The 26,164-nt window shown below is 40.7% G+C and overlaps 1 protein-coding gene across 1 annotated transcript in view; it reads right to left on the reverse strand.

Moving 5' to 3' along the window:
* The window catches only part of LOC126162561 (uncharacterized), a 113,948-nt gene that overhangs the window by 42,957 nt on the left and 44,827 nt on the right, over positions 1 to 26,164 (reverse strand). The window contains exons 7-8 of the mRNA XM_049919150.1: positions 15,536 to 15,700; positions 2,744 to 3,011 (exon numbers count right to left, since the gene is read on the reverse strand). Coding sequence (XP_049775107.1) covers positions 2,744 to 3,011; positions 15,536 to 15,700 — 433 coding nt within the window. The remainder of the gene's footprint in view (positions 1 to 2,743; positions 3,012 to 15,535; positions 15,701 to 26,164) is intronic.

Below are 26,164 nucleotides of genomic sequence, written 5' to 3' on the forward strand. Positions count from 1 at the left end.
ACATTTTAATAAGGCACAAAATTTACAAAGATATTAATTGACCAAAGAATAAAGCTAAGCATGGACTATTAATTTCAGATAATGTGACCATTTATTTACATGTGTATTTGAGGAAAGTTAATAGATAGTAAGGGAAAAGAACACAGAAAATAAAAAATATAAGAATATATGTTGAGATAAGACTAAATCTGTGACTTAAGTTATCAAGAAACTTTATGTCCTGTAGATCCACCTTTCCATTAAGAAGTGAATCTGATTGGCTTTTTAAATAGTTGAAAATTTCGATTTCTTGTAAGGTATTAATTTTCTTCCCTTTTTTTGGCATAATTTGGGACTTTTAATTAATGTTTGTTGTTAATGAGATACAGTGCAAAGGCACTGTATTGTTATCATTAGATTTTAAGTGCTCTTTAAAACATATCCAAAGGTTTCTTCCAGTTTGCCCAATGCAAATATAGAAGGTCTGGGGATTGCTGACTGCTTTGAAGAGGCGTAGGAGTTCTCACATATGGTATACAGATAATTTTGACAATGGTTATTACATGTTGTAAAGAGACAAATGAAATGTTATATTAATATTCGTTCTGTGTTGATAATCCAGGTTCAGATACTGTGATTAACAAAAGTTGTCAATGTGACTGGTTTGAAGATGTACATGATTAATGTCAATATATGGTTTATTAATACCAATGGACTTTTAATGTTATTTAAAAGAAGTTAGAATTGTGGTAATACATTCCTTATCAGGAATAACAATTCAGCTGGAAGAGGAGTTTTTCACAGCCTTTCAAGAGGTCATGGTCAAGAATATATAAAGGAAACTCTGTTAAATCATACTTAAATCATACAATGTATAACTGAACACCTCAGTACACAAGGCAGTTCTTTGGATTCGTTAGATATTGTTTAGTTTGGTGGGTATCCACCATACCATGTCAAAAATATCTCCCCATATAGCACTTGGATGGCACATCTGTAGTGGGAAGATGATGTAATAGCGCCAAGACTTTTACAAGTAGGCAATATCCTACAGTTATTACAGAAACTATTTGTTTCAACCATTCCTACTTTTAACAACAAACCTGTTGTCACTGCAAATCAGCCACAGATCAGTATTCAGTGTATCACCCAACACTACCCTGGCCTTGAAGAACTCAACCCCCGCTCTCCCCAAAGCCTTCTTCTCCATTCATACTCATCTGCCTAGTCTACTGGCCATACATATTCACTGTCACTGCAATGTGTGTGTGTGTGTGTGTGTGTGTGTGTGTGTGTGTGTGTGAGAGAGAGAGAGAGAGAGAGAGAGAGAGAGAGAGAGGAAAGGCTGCCTTTCTTCATTTTTTGTTGTTTCCATTTTGTAACTTCCATTCTTTTCAATGTATATGTACCAACGTAGCAACTTATTTGAGATAATTGGCAATCAATAAATAAATAGATAAATACTACATACACAGTCAGTTCAATAAGTATCCAACCATATTTTTTACTGTTGAAACCAACAATGGTATCCCGGAGCATGCACACACTATGTTTGTAGTCATACGTAGGATGCGTGCCTGACTTTTTTTTAATGACTGCAGAAACAACCAGTCGCTTGCTAGCCACTAACAAGTGAAAATGTGTACATGATAGTAGCCGGATTTTGTGTTGTGGGCAAAATGACAGATAATGTGGAACAACAATACTGCATAAAATTTGTTTTAAGCTTGGTTATTCTCAAGGTGGAAAAAATCCACAAGATTCAAGAAGTGTTTGGGGATGAAGCGGTTGTTATTGAACATGTAAGGACTCTGGTGATGCAGGATAGACAAATCACAATCAGAGAACCTGCAGACAAGGTTAAAATTAGTAATGGTTCCATTCATTCCATTTTAAAGGAATATTTGGACCTCAGGAGGATCTTAGAAAAATTTATGCCGAAGTCATTAACAACTGAGCAGAAGCAATTTCATTCAGTTATCACACAGGACTTGCTGGATACTGTGAACAGTAATCCCAACTTTCTTAAGTCAATAAGTTCCAGTCACTGCAATGGATGCATCCACCACCACCACCAAGATCCAAAAACGTGAGGCATGCCCACAGTAATCTGAAAGTCATGCTGATCATCTTTTCTGACTCCAATGGCATGGTCCATCACAAGTATGCCCCAGAAGGAGCTAATGTCAATAAGAAGTCCTACCAAGTGGTTCTGTGTCACCTTTGTGAAGCAGTCAGGTGCAAATAGCTGGACTCACGGACAGTGGGCAGTGAGCAGTGGGCAGCTGGCACCTCCACCATGAAAATGCACTTGCTCACTGTTCCCAATTTTTTGGTCAAACATAACAGTTATGTGGTTTGTCAGCTTCCCTATTCCCATGACCTAACACTGAGTGTTCTGGCATTTCCCCACACTGAAAACGGGCTCTGAAAGGGAACAGATTTCAGAGCAGAGAAGACATAACACAGAATTCGTCGGAGCAGCTGCACACCATACCAACACACTTTCCAGTGATGCTTCCAGCTGTGGCAGCAGCATTGGGAGAGGTGTCTAAAAGCTAAAGGGGACTACTTTGAAGGTGACTAATATCACACAACTGTATCTGAATAAATATTGATTTTAGAAATAAAAGTCGGGTACTTTTTGAACAGCCCTCATATTGTGTTCCATTTCCGAGATACATAACTACCCCCCCCCCCCCCCCCAAAAACAAGACACTAAACATAAATATAGTGGCAGTACAGACTATATAAAAATCCATACCTGAATCAGAATCTAGTGCTTTAGCAAAAGGTCTGAAGTTCCAAAGTCTGCGTTTCACACCTCCACCAGAATCTTGTGAAGATGAGGCATGGCCATCAGAATTCTTTGACCCACTTGAACGATTGCTCCCACTTCCTTCACTTCCTGTATTACCGCCATTGATACGAAGGTCTCGACTCACTGCGTAAAGAGCTTGAACAAACTCTTCTGGTGTACCACCACGTCCATTGTACATATTCATCATCATAAGAAAGGGGTCATCTGCATACTGAAAAATGTCATAATCACCAATCATCTCTTTAAAAAAGCAGACAAATTAAGAGTTAAAAGTTTGCAAAAGAAACAAGACTACTCACATTATTAAGGAATAATTTGAGGTAACATATTAGCTTACAACTGGTCTTTTTTTAATCTTTAACTGTCATTATGCTATGACGAGTTTAATTAAAACTGATCAACTTGGTAACAGTGAACAAGCGGTTTGTTCCAGATGTGTTCTTGTGTTTGAACAGAAAATTTTATTATGAGATCTGATATCATTAAAAAAGAGAGAATAATAATACAAAATTGTGAACTTTTCATGTAAGCTCAATTAATCACCTTTAAAGTAACACTCCACAGATTTGAACGATTAAGAACAATTTTATTTTGTGTTCCTTATTCTGTGCAACATACACAAAGAAATCATATGTTTTGTGTAACATTGCATTATCATAATCACCATCACCACTACAATGACAATGACCATCACTACCACCAACCTCATATTGCATCTCCCATTATCATAAGTTGTGACTGTAATTTTCATAACTTTCATAATGGACCCCTATGCCAAGCAAGAGATTGCATAAAGTTTCGACAAATTCTGTTCTAACTCTTTTTCTTTATTTAATAAAAAATGAAGTGCCTGTCACAATAATGAGAATCAACCAATACGCCATACACATGGAAGAAATTGGGGGGACTATAGGATGGTTTTGTGGCATGAGGATACTTGATTGTACCCAAGTTTTCACCACGTGCAGGAAAGAGGAAGGAAAGGCGTAAAGGACAAACATGTGAGGAAGGATGGGTGGATTCGGAGGTTAAATGTAAAGGTTATTTGCTGGAAGGTGTTATAACTGTGATCCGGTGGGCGGATAGTATGTAGAACAGTGTGTGACGTAGTAACAACAGCCATGACCTGTAGTATACAATGTCACAAAAGTCAGGAGCAACCATATTCATCAACATGAGCAAAGCATACACACAATAAAGGTGAGTGGGAAACCGTAGGAAAAGATGTGCAAGCTGATTAGGGGGGAAGTTAGGTGGGAAGGTGAGAGGGAGGGGTATCATGGTTGGATGGTGGTGTGAACTGGGAGAGGCAAGCTTCAATGTTCTACATCTACAGAGATACTCTGCAAGCCACCATATGGTACGTGGCGGAGGGTACCCTGTACCACTGACAAGTCATTTCCTTTCTCATTCAACTCACAAAGATAGCGAGGGACAAAAGACTGTCTCTGTGCCTCCGTATGAGCCCCTAATTTCTCGCCTATTATTTTCATGGTCGCTATGTGCAATGTAGGTTGGCGGCAGTAGAATTGTTCGGCAGTCCAGTTCAGAATGACGGCACTCTAAATTTTTCTCAACAGTGTTTCTTGAAAAGAATACCACCTTCCCCTTCAGGGATTCCCCATTTGAGCTCCTGAACCATCTGTATAACACTTACATGTTGTTCGAACCTACCTGTAACAAATCTAGCAGCCTGCCTCTGAACTGCTTCAATGTCTGCCTTCAATCCAACCTGGTATGGATCCCAAACACTGTAGCACCAGTATCCTATATGCGGGCCTCTCCTTTACAGGTGAACCACTCCTTCCTAAAATTCTCTCAATAAACTGAACTCAATCATTCGCCTTCTCTACCATAGTTCTCGAATACTCGTTCCATTTCACATTGCTTTGCACTGTTTTTGCCTGGATGTTTAAAACAACTTGACTGTGTCAAGCAGGACACTAGTAATACTGAATCCAAACGTTAAAGGTTTGTTCTTCCTACTCACCCACATTAAATTACATTTTTCCACATTTAGAGTTAGCTGTCTGTAATTCATCACACCAGCTAAAAATTTTTGTCTAAATCTTCTTGTATCTTCCTACAGTCACTCAACTTTGACACCTTAGCCATACACCACGATACCAATCAGCAAACAACTACAGATTGGTGCCAACCCTGTTTCCCAAATCATTTATGTATATAAACAACAGAGGTCCTATCACACTCCCCCGTGGCACTTCCGACAATGTTGGGATTAGGGTGGCTTTGGTCAGTGGCAAATAAATATTTCCACTGTAGGGAGTCTTTTGGGTTTGCTTGGGTTCTGGGTTTTGTGGGGTGTTGGGAGGGAGTTGGAGTATTTGGTAAGCTGAAGAGGTCAGCTGGGCAGGGTCTGGGTGCTATAAGGAGTTAATAGGAGTTCACTGTGAGTTGGACTGCTGTGCCCCAAGGTGGGGGAAGGACTTCTAACAGTTTGCACATTTTATAGAGTGGTGTCTGGAATGCTCCTCCAGGTGCAGAATAGTAAATAATAAAATATATAACTCAACTCTGGTAACACTGGTTACAGAAATTGTAGAATGCAGGTTTAGCCTATCTGTCCTGTGCTGACTAGTTTTTCATGAACACAAACTAAATAATGTTTTCTGAATTAAAGTCGGAAGAAAACTAATCTTCTGTCTTGATGTACTATTCGGAGGACAGTTCCAAAGTAACAGTACTCAACTGAATCTCTAGGCAGGTGGATTCTGTCCATGCGTGATAATCCTATTCACTGTTCTGTTTCTACTGAAGACTACCCACAGACTATCAATCGGCCTCTGTTTCTATCTCACTCGATGACTTGAAAACACGATGAACATTCTGCAGGAACTTCATAGCAAGACTCGAACTAACTGAAAACTTGAAACTCACAACTTCTGTTCGTGCAAAGTTACTTAAACTCGCATCTCTCTTTTGGTGACACTGCCACTCCAGGGGGCGTGATTCTTGCAGTTATTGGGAATGGTTTGCATGCAGCAATGTTCCTGCAGCATACAAACATCAACGGTACTTCTGGTACCAACTGTCGCAAATTCTTCTTGTGTGTTATTTCAGTACAGTGGATAGACAGCACTTAAGGAACAGGATGTGGGACTTGGTTTTAGACGGGGAAAGGGATACTTCTCTGAATTTTTGCAGAAAGATAGATAAGGAGTCCGCTGCGGTAAGGATGATCTTAGGAAACAAGAATTGGGTAAGTGAAACGATTAGTTGGTTATCAGGAGAACTGGGTAACATAGCGGGAGTTCATGGAGGAGCAACAGGATTGTTTTGAGGTGTGAGGATATTTGATCAAACGTAAATTTGCATCGCGCACAAGAAAGAAGGAGGGAGGCTGTAAAGTTCTGATGGAACAAATGCGTGACACTGGATGGGTGGATTTGGTGGTTGAATGTAGCAGGGAGTGTGGTTAGTTGCTGGAACATTCTATTTTATAACTGTAATCTGGGTGACATATGGCATGCAGAATGGTGCGCAGCACCCCACGCTATAGGGTGTCACAAATATCATGCGCGACCACGTTGGCTAGCATGGGCAAGTATGTGCATCACAAAGGTGAGTGGGAAAACACAGGAAAAGATGCAGACAGACAGTAGAGCAGAGATAAAAAGAATGTAGATTACGGATAGTAACGAAGGAGGGGCTACACAAGGATTGGAAGGAGTGCCACTATGCAGTATAAATTCTGTAGGAAAGTACTTGTAGAATGAAAATACTTTTGGATCAAAGGAGACGATTCACCAAAAAGAAGTGCTGAGATGTCAACAGACACACAAAAGAAAGAAAACTTCCTAGTTTTCAAATTATCCTGTGATGAGCTACAGTAAAACACACACACACACACACACACACACACACACACACACACACCTGCACCCCTACATGATGTCAGCTGAACTAACAGTGCCACTGCCATTTTTCAGCAGGCGGACTGGTTATGGTGAAGATAATGTCGGGTGAGGTCAGTGGGGAGAGAAGGAAGTCAGGGATAGGGGCTACGGCTGGAGGCTAGCAGTGCAGAGGGAGGCAATAGGTTTGCTGACTACGAATGTGTAATGGAGAGGTGGCAGGTATATGGGCTGGCATGATTATAGTGGTCGGGGGGTAGCAGCACACGCTAAAGGCGAAGTCAGAGCATGAATTTCAAGGGGGTGATAGGATGTAGAAGGGTAAACTGTTGCATGGACAGTGCGGGGACAGTAGGTTACTCGAGATTGAGGACAGGATTATTATGGGAGTGGAGGCTGTGTTGCATTGATAATGCCCATCTGCATTGTTCAGAAAAATTGGTGGTGGAGGGAAGATCGAAATAGCTCGCCTTGTGAAGCAGCCACTGAAGCTGAGCATGTTGTGCTCAGATTCATCTTGTACCATCAGATGCTCAACTTTGTTCTTGAAAACAATTTGGTGGTGGCCATTCATCCTGGTGAATAGCTGGTTGGTAGGACTCAACAGGGATATGATCCATGTGGCATAGGACTGGGAGTGACATAGGGATGGAGTAGAATGTTGTGTATGTTGGATGTTGGGTGGGCAACAGACAACCGCTTTAGTGGGGGGGGGATCTTGGGTACAATGTCCCTCATATCAGGGCAGCATGAGAAATAATGAAAGCCCTGGTGAAGGATATTATGGTTCAGCTGTTCCAGTCCACGGTGATGAAGGGGTGGGGTGAGGTGGGGTGGGGAAGGGAGGGTGCTCCTTTGTAGCTGATTCTTGTGGGTGGTGGGAGGTCTGTGAGGATACAGCAGGGGAAATCTGTTTGTGGACTGGGTACTGCCTGTCAGTGAAGGCCTTTGTGAGTCTTTCAGCATACTGGGCAAGGGAATTCCATCACTGCAGATATGTCGTCCACAGGTAGTTAAGCTATATGGGAAGGATTTTTAGGTGTGAAATGGATGACAACTGCCGAAATGCAGATGCTGTTGGTGATTAGTGGGTTTGATGTGGACACAGGTGTGGGTGGAGCATCAGAGATGCAGAAGTCAACATTCAGGAATGTGGCATGCTGGGTAGAGGTGGGCCTGGTGAAGTGCATAGGAGAAAAGATATTGAGATTGTGATGGAATGTGGATAGGGTGTCTCGGTCCTAGAGTCCAGACGATGAAAATATTATCAATGAACCTGAACCACACAAGGTGTTGGGAGTTTTGGGAAGCTAGGAAGGTTTCCTAAAGATGGCCCATCCTACTCACAATGCCCCCCCCCCCCCCCCCTCAGAGCACCCACATCCTGCCTGCCTGACCTCTTCACTTTATCACATCTTTCAAAACCCCCTCCTAACATCCCACAAAACACACAAACCAAGCAAATCCAAAATGCTGTTGTAAACCTCTCAACCAAAAGACTCAGTCCCACAGAAGTTTCAGTCCTACCCAATGGATAGGAATGATAACCTTCAGCCCTACACCCAATTTTAACCATGTTGGACTTGTCAAAGACTCACTCTCCTCCTGCAGATCTTGAAATACTTGTCACCAATCGAGGCCACCCTAATCCCAACAGTGAACCTTGCCTCTCTGGTGACAAGAACATATCACTCATAACCACCTCATGGTCAGATTCCATGAATTCCTTACCTCTAACTTGGCCTCACCATCCTTCCCCAAGTCCTTTCCTAAGAATACTAACCTTCTGGCAGAAGTAAAGACAATCATACACAACCTGAAATCATATCCACACTTAATCATCCTCCCAGGTGGCAGAGCCACCAACACTGTCATGATGGGTCGCAGTGACTACCTGACTGAAGGCATCCACCAACTGTCTTGACTCCTCCACCTACAAGTTCTGCCAGACTGGACCCAACACTGGAAGTCCAGCATAAAATCCAATCCCAAATGAAATCCATAGGCCCTTCCCAGAATCTCTCACCAGAATCCATCTCCCTCCTAACCCAACAACATATCGCACACTCACTTTCTACAGGCTCCCCAAAATCCACAATCTCAGCAATCCTGGATTCGCTACTGTAGCTGGTTACTGTGCTCCTACTGAAAGAATGTCTTCCATTGTTGATCAATGTCTTCCATTGTTGATCAACACCTCTAACCAAGTGCTTGAAACCAAGCCTCCCACATCAAAGATACTAACCACTGCCTTCACTGACTTTTCACTACCCCCACCCCTTTACCTTCCAGATGCCTACTTGTCGTTATAGAAGCCACCTCCCTATACACCAACATAACTCATGCGCAAGGCTTTGCCACTACTGAAGACTACTCCTCCTAATATCCTCCAGACTTCCAACCCAGCACCTCATTCGTTATACACCTTATCAACTATATCCTAACACAAAACTACTTCCCCTTTGGCACCCTTCTATCCCAACCTACTAAAGGGCTATATAGAGGAAACCTTCTTAACCTCCCAAAACTCCCAACACCTGGTCTGGTTCAGTTTCATTGATAATACCTTCATCTGCTGATCTCAGGACCGAAACACCTTATCCACATTCCTTCACAATATCAGCACCTTTTCACCCATCTACTTCACCTGGTCCTTGTCTACCCAACGCACCACTTTCCTCGATATTGACCTCCTCCTCTCTGATGGCTCCATCCACACCCTCTGTCCACATTAAACCCACTAATCACCAACAGTATGTGTATTTTGACAGTTGTCATCTCTCCCATACCAAAAAATTCCTCCCATACAGCCCAGCCAGCTGTGGACAACATATCTGGACTCCCCTGCCCAGTAGGTTGAAGGCCTCACTAAAGCCTTCACCAACAGGCAATGGCCTACAAACTTACTACACAAACAGATTTCCCAAGTCAAATCTGTACACAACCCCCCCCCCCCCCCCCAAACTTCCCATCACTCCCAAGAATCAGCAACAAAAGAGCTCCCCCCCTCCCTCCCTCCCTCCCTCTCTCTCTCTCTCTCTCTCTCTCTCTCTCTCTCTCTCTCTCTCTCAATATTACCCTGGACTGGAAAAACTGAACCATATCCTTCACCTGAGCTTTGATTATCTCTCATCCTGCCCTAAAATGAGGAAGATCCTACCCAAGACCCTTCCCACCCAACCTACAAAACACCCTAGTCCAACCCTACGCCACTCCCACACAACACCTTGCCACTGGGATCATATCTCTGTGGCAGACCAAGGTGCAATACCTCCCCAATCCACCTACATATCACCTCCTACTCCAGTCATATCACAGGAATATCCTACCCCAACAGAACCCTGGCGACCATCGAAAGAGCCATGTCACTACAAACACTTCACAGTTATTTATGTTGGTATGACTACCAACCAGCCATCCACCAGGTCGAATGGCCACCACCAAACTGTTGTCAAAAAAGTTGACCACCTGGTGGTGCAAGATGTTCAATTTCAATGGATGCTTTACAACCAGAGCTATCCTGATTCTTCCCTCAACTACCAGTTTCTCTGAACAACACAGATGAGAGTTATCCTTACAACACATCATCTGCTCCCATAACCATCTTGGCCTCAATATCAGATAACCTGCACCCTCTATGCAACAGTCTCTCCTTCCTCTGTCCTATCACCCCCTCCCAACTTATGTCCCAAAGTTGCCTTCAGTGTCTGCCGCTTCTCACCAGTCGTTATAATAGTGCCAGCCCATATACCAGCCACCCTTCCCACCCTCATTCCTAACCAGCTGCTAGCCATCCATCCTCCTGCCCTCTCCCTCTACCACCAACAGGAAACTACCCCCACCACAACCAGTCCACCTGCCGAAATGTAGCACTGGCGCTGTAAGCTCAGCTGGCACCATGTAGGGCATAGGTGTGTGTGTGTGTGTGTGTGTGTGTGTGTGTGTGTGTGTGGTTTTTTTTTTCCCCCTCTATAATCATCAAAGGATAACACTGAAAGCTAGCAACCTTTCTTCCTTTTCTGTACATCTATCAACAACTCACTGCTTCAGGTTTTTCACTGGGTAGTCTCCTTTAATCCAAAAGGGATAGTACTTGAGGTATTAATTATGTAACATTTGAAAATACTACCTACTTAAGAAATTAACAACTTCTAAATCCCTTAAGCTGTTTTAGCGGCCAAGTGTCCACTTGAAGAGCACTATCAAAATTAAGTTTTAGAATTTTTATTGATGTGGTACAGAATTTTAATTCCAAGCAATAAAAAAAAATTTAAGCAAAATAAAAAAATTCAATAAAAATAGTGGCAATATGAGACATTAGACTATCGTAGCTACCTAAAGTAACTTAACTTCCATTATTTTTAATGATAAATAACAGCAAATAAGGGTTAGTTAACTACAGGGTGTATACGCATACAAGGAAAAAAAATCCCCCAATTTTTCCTCGACTCCCTGGTTAAAATTACACTTTTTCCCAGGTGAAAATACCTTTTCCCATTGTAGGTAACAGAATGCTTCCATTCAAAACTGGGAAACCTCTCAATCCTTTGAATGTTCAAGGTTTTATACACCAGTGCAGACATCGTGGCACTTTAGGAAATGAAACCCGGAGGAAAAAAAGAAAGCGTTTTGGGAAGATCTCTGATGTGCAGCAACACTTGCACAGCATTTTTCATATTACGAGAGTATAAATACAAAGTCTACCAAATACATAATGTTACTTTCCGAAGCACGGAAATCGAGAAAGCAGTGTGTTTGCATCAGCCAATCACAGCTCACATCATGTGATCTCACCAGCCAATGACAGCTGATATTCAAGAGCATAGAACAGATGATACAATCAGCCCATGGCAATGTTACCGTTAGCAGTGCTAACACACACATAGGAAAAGTTAACGGTTTAAATTGATGTACATAGAGTCTAGCTACAAGAATAGTTAAGCTTTTTTTTATACTGTACGACATATCAAACACAAATGTGCCAGTAACATTTTAAATAATGACATAAATGTCTGGTCTTACAGGTCCAAAATTTTGCTAAGTTCTGAATGAGAGTCAAACACTCTGCAATTTAAGAAATTCATCACACATTCTCACACATAAGATAATTCATCTTGCATAAAATTAAATTTACCTTGAAGGTAGCACTTCTCAAACAACCATTCGCAATATTTTCCCGCAACCTGTTAGAAATGTAAACAGTTGTGACATCAAGCTCATGAAAGCAATTTGTTGTTATGAAGTATTGCATAGTCTTCATCCTAAAGCCTTTGACACATTTTGCTGTCAGCAGACATTTGTCTGTGCACTATGTTTTGTTGATGTAAATGGAGCATTTTCTTTGCAACTTAAAATTTTTTTTGGTGCTTTTCTCTGGTTTGTATTTTATTGTTGCAAATTATTCAGCAGTAGCAGGCTTTGTTAGATTATTAGTTCTTATCAGTCAAAATTACAAAAATTTAACTGAAAACTGAAACAACAAAAAATTCCCAGAACTCTAAAAACTTCACGGAACTCTAAAAAATTCCTGGGTTTTTCCTCATTTTCTCCCAGACGAAAAAGTTCTTAGGTTTTTCCTGGATTTCCTGGTTGTCCTGGAGCACATACACCCTTTAATTATCTCACTGATTGAAATATAAAAAACAAGAAAACCAAGGAGCATAGCAAAACACTAATGGCGCCACATGAAAGCTGGTGAAATTCTGGTCTTACTTCATATTTAATTTATGTTAAGTTAAATGTAAATTTGACAGTTCCATGACAACAGATCACATCTATTTAAAGGACAGCAGTAATTTGGCTTAAAACAATTCATTTAGAGAGATCATCAAGGAACTGATGTGACTGAAATTTTGCATGTGAGACTTGTAAAAATTATTCCACAAGTTCTTAAACTTGCAAAATTTTTGACTGCCAGCTTCATGGATTGCTATAATTTTGTGCCAGAGTTCTAAAAACTTAGAAAAGAATTGACAGTTAGCTTCTTGAACTCTAATTTTGAGCAGAATCACGTGAACTTTAAACAGATTCACCACTGTGTCTCATTCTACATGTGCATGGTAACTAAAAAGCCATTTGTCCATGTAAATGGCCACTATAAAACAGTGAGCAACAGACTGATGGACCACCCTGCTGAAGATGTCTCCCAATGTGATATGCTTCACTTTAATGACTGCTTCAAAAACCTGTTGCATCTGGATTCTTCCCACCAACACCTGCTTTTCTGAATTTAGAAGGTGGGAACCATCCCTACAACATGTCCTCTTTTCCTGTAACCCTCTGACCTCTTATCACTGCTAAATCCTGTACTCCATCTGCCTATCCCCTTTCCTACCTTCATTCCAGTGCTATAAATGCCTCCTATCAATGCATCTACGTAGTCATTTCCTCTTCTCTACACCTCACCCCGGCCCCCCTCTAGCACAGCCTCCTAACACTGCACACAGTAGCCCCATCCTATCCCTACAACATTTCTTCATGCTTTCACAGGCAGCACAAGCATCTTCTCCTACCCTTATCCTGCCTCTGCCTCCCCCTCCCCACCCCACACCTTCCTTACTCCAACTACCCACCCCTGCTAGATTGCTTCACAGCAAGTAGATTGCTGCTCATGCCAGATGCAGCCACTGTTGAACCTTAGCACCCGGAGACAGAAGTCATACGTGTGTGTGTGTGTGTGTGTGTGTGTGTGTGTGTGTGTGTGTGTGTGTCCATGTGTCCTACATGTTAAGTATGACATTGTCCAAAAACTGAAAATTCTTGACTTCCCATTTGATATTAAACAAAAAAACATTATTTCTGAACACTGACCAGCTGAAATTCAGTACATTCATTTATGTCACTGACTATAATCCTGCCTGCAATTAACAATTAGAGGAAGTTAATAGAACATCTTTTACACGTCATGTGACAGGTGTGTGACCATCCTCTGGATGCAACTGCAGCCAACAAGCATTATTTCAGTCATACAAGTAATAGAAGTTTTGACTTCACAGAACACCCACTACAGAAAGAAGGACAGGTAAGTGTGTTGCAACAACCACATCAGTCATATAAAAAGTGGGTCACGGAATTGCATGGAATAGCCAAGCACAGCCAGCTAGAATATGGAAATGTAGATTATGAAATTTCATACATAAATACAATGAATAAGGGACAAGTAGATTCAGTACAGACCAGAGGAAGTCATCTCCAGGAAAATGATAAGCCTTCCCATTCTTTTGCAAATAAATCCAAAGTCATTCTCAAAGGTGATGCAGAACAAAACATCTAAGAAGTAGCAACAATGAAACAAAAAATGGCCATTTTCCACAGGTGGGAGCCTTCAGCAAAGCCCAGGATGCCCTTTAACCATTTTCTGAAGGGTTAGGTTACAAAAAAGTGGTAGATCACTTTGAAACTCCTATTTGACACACAATCACCAGCACTAGCAACATTGAAAGGCTTGCTGTACATTCTGTGGGACATGTGAATGTGGTGTCCATTTGCATCGGGAAAGTAAGCACACAGCATTGTTCACATAGCACTGAAACAACAGAAGTGAATATAATTGATGATATGGACACATCAAAACCACATCTTGCAGAAATTCAGTGTTTTTGTGCTTTATGGGTAGCAGTTTTTGAAGAGACTGGTGGCTGAACCAGCCATTACACTTTATTTTCAAAAGCACCACTATCTGATGGTAAAACCAAAGTGTTATTCAATCATGCTTAGACAGAAGCTGGGTGTTAATAGCCTAATCACTAACTCATAAGGTCTACTGCTTATTACACTGAAATCATTGGGCATAAGATTTATGCAGCAATTCGGCAGCTGCTATTGATGCTGGAATCACATTGATGATGACACAAGCATTTTACTAGGGTTGCAAAGTTTGCACAAAGTTTGTGAATAAACCTTCACCCCGCCCGTGACTCAGCCAGTCAGAGTCAAGCATCCAAAAGCAAATTAAGTGATGGGCTGTTTTCGATTAAGTGATGGGCTGTTTTCGGGGAGGAAATTGGATGGAAGTGGAAAAGAGATTGGGAGGGTGGGGGGGGGGGGGTGGGGGGGGGGGGGAGAAGACAGAAAAGTGTCTGGAAAAAACATGATGACGATGATGATGATGATGATGATGATGACTGGTTTGTGGGGTGCTCAACTGCGCGGTTATCAGCACCCGTACAAATTCCCGGCCTTCGCTCAGTCCAATCTCGCCACTTTCACGAATGGTGATGAAATGATGAGGACAACACAAACACCCACTGATCTTGAGGCACGTGAAAATCCCTAACCCCACTGGGAATCAAACCCAGGACCCCCTGCTCTGGAAGTGAGAATGCAACTACGAGCTGCTGACTTGGGGGGAGGGGGAGGAGTCCAGACAGAGAACACGTGGAACAAAATAAATAATGCATTCTACATTTATTTGAATTTGCTAACTACAGTTAAATGTGATAACCCTCTACAATTTTTCACCCGTATCTACCCCTACATTACCAAATTGACAATTCCTTGATGTTTCAGTATGTGTCCTATCAATCGATTCCTTCTCTTAAGTTAAGGTGTGTCATAAATTTCTTTTCTTCCCATTTCAATTCAGATGACTATAATGTACAATATCCAAGCAATATTGGAGAGATTTAGGCACAGTTTAAATAAACAAGAAGGTTGAGTGGAAAAAGAACAAAAGAAGGGTGTAGTACTAGTGCAAGGAAGAAGTTAGGTGATGTAGGTAACAGAAGCATCACCTCAAAAAATTAACCAAATGAAAATTATAGTTTACTCTCCTATTGAAATAAACAGCAACTTTAATAATGAAACAGGTAATAATAATAATAATAATAATAATAATTTTCTTTCATGAAATCAACAGTACCTGCAGCTTGTTCTTAATTTCATTTTTGGTAAATCCTATATGTTGAGCAAATTTCTTCCAATTATTGCCATCTGTTATTTGCAATGATCCAGCAAGCTCTTTCATAGCAAAAACTGTCCACCGTTCACAACCCACTGGAGGTACAGTTTCAGCCTCAAGACCAGTCTGAAAAATAAAAAAAAAACATTAACAGTAATGTAAAAAAAATACCAAAATGTGAGTATACAATCACAATGTTATTAATACATAACATTTTGTAGATATTCAGTTCTGTCAGTACTATATTTATGCTAAAATAATGGGGTGGGCATTAAAGAGTGCTACAGTATAGTAGTGGTAATTTTTTTTAAAGAATGAAGAACAATACCTGCAATTTCATATGTTCTCTTACTTTCTTAATTAAGTTTTCCAATGGATCATGATAATTATGATGATGATGATGATGATAAGTCATACTTACATTGTTCAAAAAAATTAGGGGAACATGTGTATCAACATACAGTATGTGAAATCTTTTTTGACCATGGCGGTACCTGTGGTCTTACTGCATGGGCCGAGATCTTCACTTTCAATACAGGCAACAATTGAAATCATTCACTATATTTTGGCTGTGTTATGCATTACAGCTGACCCCTCAGAACGAGGTGAGTGCCAGTGTCCCACTGTTTTCTACTGAGCTACACAAATAGCAGTTGTTATTTGTGGACACTGTATTCAACCAGGAACACGTAATGCGACAACTTAATGCATTGCAAGTTGCAAGTGCAGCCTGTTTGATCCAAAAATGGATGGACTTTTGGTCATGCTGCTGCAGATGCCAATGCCTCTCCATGTGTCTTCCATGGGTTGTTGTCATACTAATGGAAGACAGATCAGTATAAAAGGTGAGAAAGGCGAGTTGAATGAAGTTGCCAATACATTACAAACCCATGCAAAGACCAACATCTGGCCATCTGTGCAAGACGATATTGGAAGAGCCACTGGAGCTGTTGTGCCTGATCAGACTGTAATGAACAGGTTACATGAAAGGACCATACAATCCAGACATCCTGTTCGAGTACCTCACTTGATATCATCATCTTGCAGCTCACTGTCAGTTATGCAATCCCATGTCAATTAGCAACTTCACCATCAGTGAAACATGTTATTCACAGATGAGTCCAGATATCCTGTGACGGAAGATGACGACCGTGTTTGTATGCAGAGACTTTTGGTGAATAGTACCTGCCAAACATTGTCCACCAAACTGAAAGATTTCTAGGGTTCTTTGATTTGTCAGGAGGCCTGAGTGTTGACAATCATATAGATCTTGTCATTGTTCATGGCCACCTTACGTGAGGCAGTATATTGTACAGATCCTGTTGGATCATGTGGTGGCTGCTGCATACAGTAATGGCCATGAATTGCATCTAATGCCAGGGCCCTTGTGGCAGCCATCAGCAGGGATGTCTTCTGAAGCTTGGACATTGAACTAAAGGAATGGCAGTTAGTCCCGACCTAAACCCTATCATGCATATGCAGGACATGTTGACAGACGTGTTCACGGTCTTCCTGTTCCATCACAGATTCTCCAAGAACTCTCATGAGTTCTCATTAAAGAATGGGGATGGATACCACAGGGTGACCTACACTGACTCATACAGAACATGCCACATAGGTATCAGGCAGAGATAAACACATGCACAGAGGGCATACATGTTATTGAAGCTGTCAAAGTACAATGAAAAGCACCCAGGATAGCAGGATGAATGATGTTCCCACTTTGTTTTTGACACCTGTCGGATATTTGTTTTTTTATGTAAATGATCAAGGATGTAATAATGTTTTTCTGTGTACTTAATTTGTGAAAGATAAAGATATAATTTGGTAATATACCCAGTCCTCAATTATTGCCCAGTGCAGGATGGTAGATGCCCACAGCCATGTTCCTGTAATTCTTTGATAAGTGTATTTTTTATGCTCAAAGTTTTGTATTATGCAGTAGCGCATACTAACAACATATAGGAAGGGAAAATGAATTAACTAGTAGGATCCACAACTGAAATAACGTTGTTGTAAGCAGGGATCTCTTCTAGGTTCTTGCATGTCAAATATCAGTACCAAACAACACTACCCGAGGTGTAGTAGATCCATTATCACAACAGTCTCAAAAAGTCAAGTGTACACATCACCATCAACCACCTCATTTGTACTACTACAAAAACAATTAACATGTGAAGAGACAGTTGCACATTTACCTGCCATTATATTCATTTTTTAATGCTGAGGCTTTCTTTTGCTATAAATCTACACAAGGTCAAAAGCAAGGTGTTCCCCCCCCCCCCCCCAAAGTTGGTATACTTTTAGGCCTACTTCTTTCAATACGAACTTTATTAGGGTTCTTTCATCTTCCCTCTTCGATGAATATTTCTGTATTTTGGATAATCCCTTAGCCTCACTTTTTACCTGTTCTGTTTTGCTTCTTAGAATCAAGTTTGGTTGGCTGCTTTTTAACAAGACACATTTTCTGCCTTTCGCCTAGGTATACTGCCTTTCTACGTTATCATTACAATATTGCTTTACAGAAATAGTCAGTAGTGGTTGCTTCTGCTTGTCAATGAAAAATTTGAATTTATCCCCATCTCTGATGGCTCTCACTCATGTTGGGATTTTTGAAGCACAATGTCTAAGTTAATGAATGAAAATCGTGTGGAGGTTATTCCAGTTTCAATCAATACTAAGTAAGCATTTCTCTTCTGTCATATTAGGTACTGTGGTTGTGGAGTCCTTCACTATTAACTTCACCACTGGCCAGGTCATTCACAGAGACTGTCAGCCTAAGCTACGTAAGTTGCCATTAATCTGCATCCTCTGGCGGGGAGAGCTTTTGCAGGTAGGGACTGCACCGCCCTGTCAGAAGGGTTGGAAAGTGCAGACAGGCCAGCTCACCTGCAGCCTTGGTTCGGTGCTGGGGCTGCCCACTTGCAGTTAACGTGGACTGCTAATCAGTCGTCACTGTTTGCCTCGTTGCTCTTTTGGCTTCAAGTGCCCCCACATCCTCATCACTTACCACTGGGATGCCACAATGCTGACAGCTTGTCATCTTTGGAATCATAATAGCACAGACAATGATAATGTACACCATCAGCTACTTGGTAATCAATTGCATGCTAGATTAATGTACACCATCAGCTACTTGGTAATCAATTGCATGCTAGATTACAGAATGAAATTCTTCATTTTTAAATACTTTATGTTGTGTGGAAGAATGATGAACATCTTGTACATTCACCCTTCAGCAATACCTCTTAAAACAGCCTCATGACACTTTGCATTACCACAAGTGACACTGCTTTTAGGGCACTCTGGCAGCATACTCTTCTAAAATAATCTCCTAAAAGCACTGAAAGTTCACTGAAGTAATAAATCTCTTCACTGCTGTTATGTCTAGCAATGCCTCTCTTATTTATGAAAGTACTGAGTGCCCCCCCCCCCCCCAATTCAGAAGAATTTGTAGGTGTATACTGCATTACAGAGTTTGTCACAAATCTTGTCAAAATCTTCAACCTACATGAACTACATACCATCACTGAAGTAATTAGTGTTTGGCCTGTCTGTAATAAATGTTAATGATCAACTATAGTTATCAATTCCCCAAAGCATCACTCAATCAATTATCAACAACCACAACAACATTTTTAAGGCCTAACTCATCTCCAAAAGAATGCACTTAAAAAACTCTTGGTTGGACTGTTCTGAAAAATTTCCTTTTGTTTGGAATCATTATGAATCAGGATTATCAAACAAGATGAAAAGGGTTCAAACAGCTGTGTAATTCATTATGGGTTTACTTGGACAGAGCAGGTGTGTCACACATGTGCAGTACATTCCACAAGAGAATGCAAAAATGAAATACATGACATAAATGAACTACAAGGCACAGCATCCTGTACAGAGGATTGCTTTTAAATTTAAAGCCACTACAGTTAGAACTTAGAATTTAAGGAGGATATGGATAGTTGAAGTTAGAGGTAGTGAAAATTAGTGAACTGTGGTGGCAAGAAGAACTGGACTTCTGGTCAGATCGGTATAGAGTTATCAACTCAAAATTAAAAAGGGGTAATTCATGAATAGGGTTAATAATGAACAAGAAAACAGGAAAGCAGGTAAGCTACAATGGACAGCATAGTAAATGCAGTATCACAGGAAAGATATGCTACTACGAGCAGCAAGGTATTTGTATACAATAGCAAAGAAAGATATGAAGCCAACACCCATAACAATACCAGAGAAGGAAAGTTGTACTCACCATATAGGGGAGGTGCTGAGTCGCGATAGGCACAATAAAAAGATTCACACACTCATAGCTTTCGGCCATTAAGGCCTTTGTCAGCAGTAGACACACACACACACACACACACACACACACACACACACACACACACACACACACTCATGCAAACGCAACTTGCACACAGGTCTGCAGTCTCAGAGAGCCTTAATGGCTGAAAGCTATGAGTGTATGAATCTTTTTATTGTACCTATCACGACTCAGCATCTCCGCTACATGGTGAGTAGCAACGTTCCTTCTCTGGTATTGTTACATTCCATCCTGGATTTTCCATTGTTTGATCAACACCCATAACAGTTGTACAAGTTTACCTTATTTACTCGAATCTAAGCCGCACTCGAATCTAAGCCGCACCTGAAAAATGAGACTCGAAATCAAGGGGGGAAAAAAAAAATTCCCGAATCTAAGCCGCACCTAAAATTTGAGACTCGAAATTCAAGGGGAGAAAAAAGTTTTAGGCCGCACCTCCAAATCGAAACAAAGTTGGTCCATTGTAATATGAGACACAATTTAGGTCGAATGAATGACGATACAGCTACAGTAGTTTGGTTCGAGTCGTAAGCTTAGCAGTTAAGCTTTACCAGGTAGCCATTGCTATGCGTCAGGTGCTTCGCCCGTATTTATACGAGTACCCTTCCTTTTTCGCATACTTCTTCTGGTTTGAATTGATTGTTTATTTTTCTTTGATCTGATAAGTGCTGTTCTCTTTGTTATAGGTGTTTACGTCACACTAAGCTGAAAATGCATTACTGTACTGTGTCATGCATTGTTTGTCGCATTCTGATAATGAGTGTTTACGACCTGTCGCCGCTCGCAGCATGCCTTGCTTTTGTGGACGCTACTGCCGCTTACCATTTAAAGAAAAAAAAGAGAGAGAGAGAGAGAGAGAGAGAGAGAGGAATCGTCTCATTAGCGAAACAATGGCAAGAAACTGCTATTTGCTGTTACCTACACTTCTGCTTTCTTTGATAATGATCAACAAGAACCAAATAATAGACAGTGTATGATAGAAGATGTTCTGAACGAGAGTTTAGCGAAAATTTTTCTCCGTTTGAAAATCTTTGCAGATGCCTCTTTACATTCTGCACTGAAATTAGAGTCATCTTAGATCTAAAAATCTAGTCAATTGCCGTGCTTTATTTCTGACTGTATCACTATTAGGCATAAGAATAATACGAATATAAATATGGGATGATATCTATATTTTTCCACGTTTGCTGTTGTCTCACTCTAGTTTTGTAGTTTATTAGGCAGACAGTATTTAAATGAGTTAGCAGCAAACACGAAAGAATACATGGCAAAATGTTTATATTCGTATTATTCTTATGATGAAGAGAATACAGCATGCAATTCACAATTCATAAAAGTTCCTATAAGGAACCATCTCTTCTCACAGGTAGGAAAAAATTCAGGAGGTAGAGTTGGCCACATTGACAAACATCCCAAACAGTCTTGCCAGTCGGATTTTCATAGTACATTCGAAGATGCACAATGCGGAATTTGTATTTATTTCGTTGGTTAATTTATGAAAATGCAGTGGTCGAAACTCGAGTCTGAGAAAAAAGCTCGTCTTCCACTTTTTTTTTTTTTTAATTTATTTACTGACGCAGAGGGTTAGGCGCCAGTATTTATCTTTGTGCCTGCAAAGCATGCCTGTGTAGCGCTACATATATTCAACGGCAGAAGTTAGTTGTGGCGGCACCTACCAACATTTTCCAGAACTTCCGCTTACTTTGCACTCGATTGTAAGCCGCAGGCGGTTTTTTGGATTACAAAAACTGGAAAAAAGTGCGGCTTAGATTCGAGTAAATACGGTATTCACCAACTAGCTCTGCAGGTGATGAAGAGACTGAAAGAATGTATGATAAAATAAAGGAAATTATTCAGATAGTTAAAAGAGGGGAAATTTTAATTGTGACTGGTACCTTGAAATCATTGGTAGGAAAAGGAAGAGAAGGAAAAATAGTTGGAGAACATGGACTTCAAGAAAGAAATAAATGAAAGAGGAAGCCACTTCGTAAAATTTTGCACAATGAGTAAATTAATCCACAAGATTTGGTATGTGGGACTCCACAACTGAGGGGCATGATTAATTGATTTAAAGCAATTCGCTTCAGTTGTACTAATGATTATTCACCATGTCCAGTTTCAGGATGTTAAAATCCCATTTTCTGTAACATACAAAGGAAAGGAGGGAAGAAATATACTGCAACATTTCTGTATAAACCAGAAGAGTACACTACTAAAACAAGGCGACTCATTATTGTATGTGGTCGGGACAGTCAGTGCAAGGGCTCCAAATGACTGCAGCTTGGTGGAAACAGAAAAAAGGAGAGCACTCGGACCAGCCAGTTCAGATTTTCTATATCTTTGCAAATAACAACATCAGTTTACTTCCTTGTACACCACTGCCATCTGCGCCGCACCGCACTTACAGACCTGCAGTGTGGCCTCCACTCAGACATGGTTGGCGTTCATACCGTGTGGCTGTCTGACGGTGGATAGTCTGAGGACAATGTTTGATTGGTTTCTTTTTCCTTCATCCTAACCACCCAAACATTACATTTTTGGGTCCATTTGATCATTAGGCCCTCTTCCTTTTTCCAGTTCCATCAAGATGCAGTGATTTGGATCCCTTGCACTGACTGGCCCTACTGCACATTATGCGTTACCAATACAGTGAGTTGCCTTTTTTGCAGTAGTCTGATCTTGTTTTTAAAGATATGCTGCAATATATTTCTTCCCTCCTTTCCTTTGTATGTTACAGTTTTATACACATGCGGTGGGGAGCTTTAACATCCTGAGACTGGTCATGGTTTGAATAATCATTAGTACAACTAAAGCAGATTTCTTCAAATTACAGGGTGTATACCTGGACGAGGAAAAAAAATTCTCGGATTTTTTCCGGATTTCCCGGTTAAAAATACACTTTCTCCCAGATGAAAATACACTATTTCCATGTTAATGACAGTATACCTTTCCTCGGAACTGTATAACTTATTAATCCTTTCAATGGTTGTGGTTTTATACACCGGCGTACAATTTCCCGGCACTTTAGAAAACAAAACTCGGGAAAAAACACGTTTTGGAAATATGTCTGATGTGCAGCAACATGTACACTGCATATTTTCGTATTACGAAAGTATAAATACGAACTCCACCAAACACCGCATGTTACATTCTGAAGGATTGAAATCGAGATTGCGATGCGCTTTTGTAAGCCAGTCGTAGCTCGTGTCAAGCCATCTCGCCAGCCGATGACAGCGGTTATTCGGAGCATAGGACACTTGTAGTCAGCCAATAGCGACATCACTATTAAGCAGTGCAAACACACAAATAGGAAAAGGTAACAGTTTAAATTAATATACTTAGCGTTGGTACAAGAAAAGAAAAGCTTTCACGTATAATGTTAGATTAATAAGCTGCAAGAGAAGCTAAGCTTCCATGCATAATGTTGATCTTTTTTGCGCATGTTACACTTTACGATACATCACACAAATGTGCCAGTAAAATTTTTTAACAACAACATAAATGTCTGATCTTCTGGGCTCTCCTGGGTTCGAAAATTTTCTAAATGGTCGTCCTCAAAGATTTGATTTTTGAATGAGAGTCAAACGATTTAAGAAATTCATCGGACATTCGCGCACATAGTTCATCTTGTGTAAAAGGAAATTTACTTTACTTGAAAATAACGCTTTTCAAACAACCATTCGGAAAGTTTTCCTGCGACCTGTTAGAAATAGATTCGTTTCAGCAGCTGCGCCAGATGACAGGCATCGCTGCGCTTGTGCAGCTACGATAACTCAGGAAGCCCATACATTCAAACACGTAAACATTAAAAACACACACACACACACACACACACACACACACACACACCACCTTCATTGTTCTGCAAGGCAATTAACGCTTGACTGTCAGAAAGGTGGAAACAAAATCTGAAACTAATTACATATTTTGTTGTTGTTGTTGTTGTTGTTGTGGTCTTCAGTCCTGAGACTGGTTTGATGCAGCTCTCCATGCTACTCTATCCTGTGCAAGCTTCTTCATCTCCCAGTACCTACTGCAACCTACATCCTTCTGAATCTGCTTAGTGTATTCATCTCTTCGTCTCCCCCTACGATTTTTACCCTCCACACTGCCCTCCAATACTAAATTGGTGATCCCTTGATGCCTCAGAACATGTCCTATCAATCGATCCCTTCTTCTGGTCAAGTTGTGCCACAAACTTCTCTTCTCCCCAATCCTATTCAATACCTCCTCATTAGTTACGTGATCTACCCACCTTATCTTCAGCATTCTTCTGTAGCACCACATTTCAAAAGCTTCTATTCTCTTCTTGTCCAAACTAGTTATCGTCCATGTTTCACTTCCATACATGGCTACACTCCATACAAATACTTTCAGAAATGACTTCCTGACACTTAAATCTATACTCGATGTTAACAAATTTCTCTTCTTCAGAAACGCTTTCCTTGCCATTGCCAGTCTACATTTTATATCCTCTCTACTTCGACCATCATATTTTAGCCTTCCATAATTATGTGAATGAGTTTTAATTCACTTGATAGCTGCCAGCCACAGAAATCCATTTTTTTTCTTTTGACGTGAGAGCAATAAACGAAGAGGAAACAACAAAATCAATAAATGTAAACCTGGGTCACGTGGAGACTACCACCTCCCCACTACAACCCAGACTGCTCTGCGCATCAGGTCCGGATCTACAGTATTTCCGAACCGGGACAATATTAGATAGTGGCACTCCCCCTCCCTCGAGCGTTTGAGGCAGGACGCCAAAAATTTAAAAAATCGACTTTTCAAAAAATCTTCATTTTGTAGCGCACATCTCTCTGAAGAATCTGCTACATGAAACGTATATATTTGAGGGAACGTAAGACATGTTATTTGGTCTTAAGTGTGCCGGAGTGCAGTGATACGCCTCTTCACACAGCATTCTTCCATCGCACGTCTCTGTATTTCACTCTGAGGAATTCAAACATGTAATATTTTGTAATGGGTGCCATCAAACTATATTCAGACCAGTGGAAATTAAAATGTCCTGTGGTGCCTCTCCTGCCCCAGTCAGCCGGTTTGACATCTACATCTACATCTACATCCATACTCCGCAAGCCACCTGATGGTGTGTGGCGGAGGGTACTTTGAGTACCTCTATCGGTTCTCCCTTCTATTCCAGTCTCGTATTGTTCGTGGAAAGAAAGATTGTCAGTATGCCTCTGTGTGGGCTCTAATCTCTCTGATTTTATCCTCATGGTCTCTTCGCGAGATATACGTAGGAGGGAGCAATCTACTGGTTGACTCCTCGGTGAAGGTATGTTCTCGAAACTTTAACAAAAGCCTGTACCGAGCTACTGAGTGTCTCTCTTGCAGAGTCTTTCACTGGAGTTTATCTATCATCTCCGTAACGCTTTTGCAATTACTAAATGATCCTGTAACGAAGTGCGCTGTTCTCCATTGGATCTTCTCTATCTCTTCTATCAACCCTATCTGGTACGGATCCCACACCGGTGAGCAGTGCTCAAGCAGTGGGCGAACAAGTGTACTTCAACCTAATTCCTTTGTTTTAGGACTGCATTTCCATAGGATTCTTCCAATGAATCTCAGTCTGGCATCTGCTTTACAGACGATTAATTTTATATGGTCATTCCATTTTAAATCACTCATAATGCCTACTGCCAGATAATTTATGGAATTAACTGCTTGCAGTTGCTGACCTGCTATATTGTAACTTAATAATAAAGGATCTTTCTTTCTGTGTATTTGCAGCACATTTACTTGTCTACATTGAGATTCAATTGCCATTCCCTGCACCATATGTCAATTCGTTGCAGATCCTCCTGCCCTCTTAAAATAATAAACTCACAATTAATACTGGATGGCATTATTTGTAACCGGAAGAACAAGAATTCTTTAGAAAATTTGCACATTTTATTGCCTATTAGCTAATAACTTGCTGTTTTGTGTGACATAAAATTGAATATAGGACAGGAAACAAGCAAGACAGTATACATTTCTTCAATCCTTAAGGCCTAGAATTTTTTCTCTCTAATCTTGCAACAACTTTACATGACGTGCTTTCCCTTCTAGGAAAGAATCTATTACCTAAATGTAGTTGTCTAATACTAGAAAAGCTGTTAATACAAATAGTACCTTCCTCGTTCTAACAAACAATCTTGTCATCACTAATTCTGTAACTATACCTGCCAGTGTCAAAATTTATTCTCTGGTTAACTTCACAAACGCTGCCACGATCACCGGTTTAGTTATCCCGCATTTATTCT

This window comes from Schistocerca cancellata, chromosome 2 (assembly GCF_023864275.1).
Source record: "Schistocerca cancellata isolate TAMUIC-IGC-003103 chromosome 2, iqSchCanc2.1, whole genome shotgun sequence".
In the NCBI taxonomy this organism is placed as follows: domain Eukaryota; kingdom Metazoa; phylum Arthropoda; class Insecta; order Orthoptera; family Acrididae; genus Schistocerca; species Schistocerca cancellata.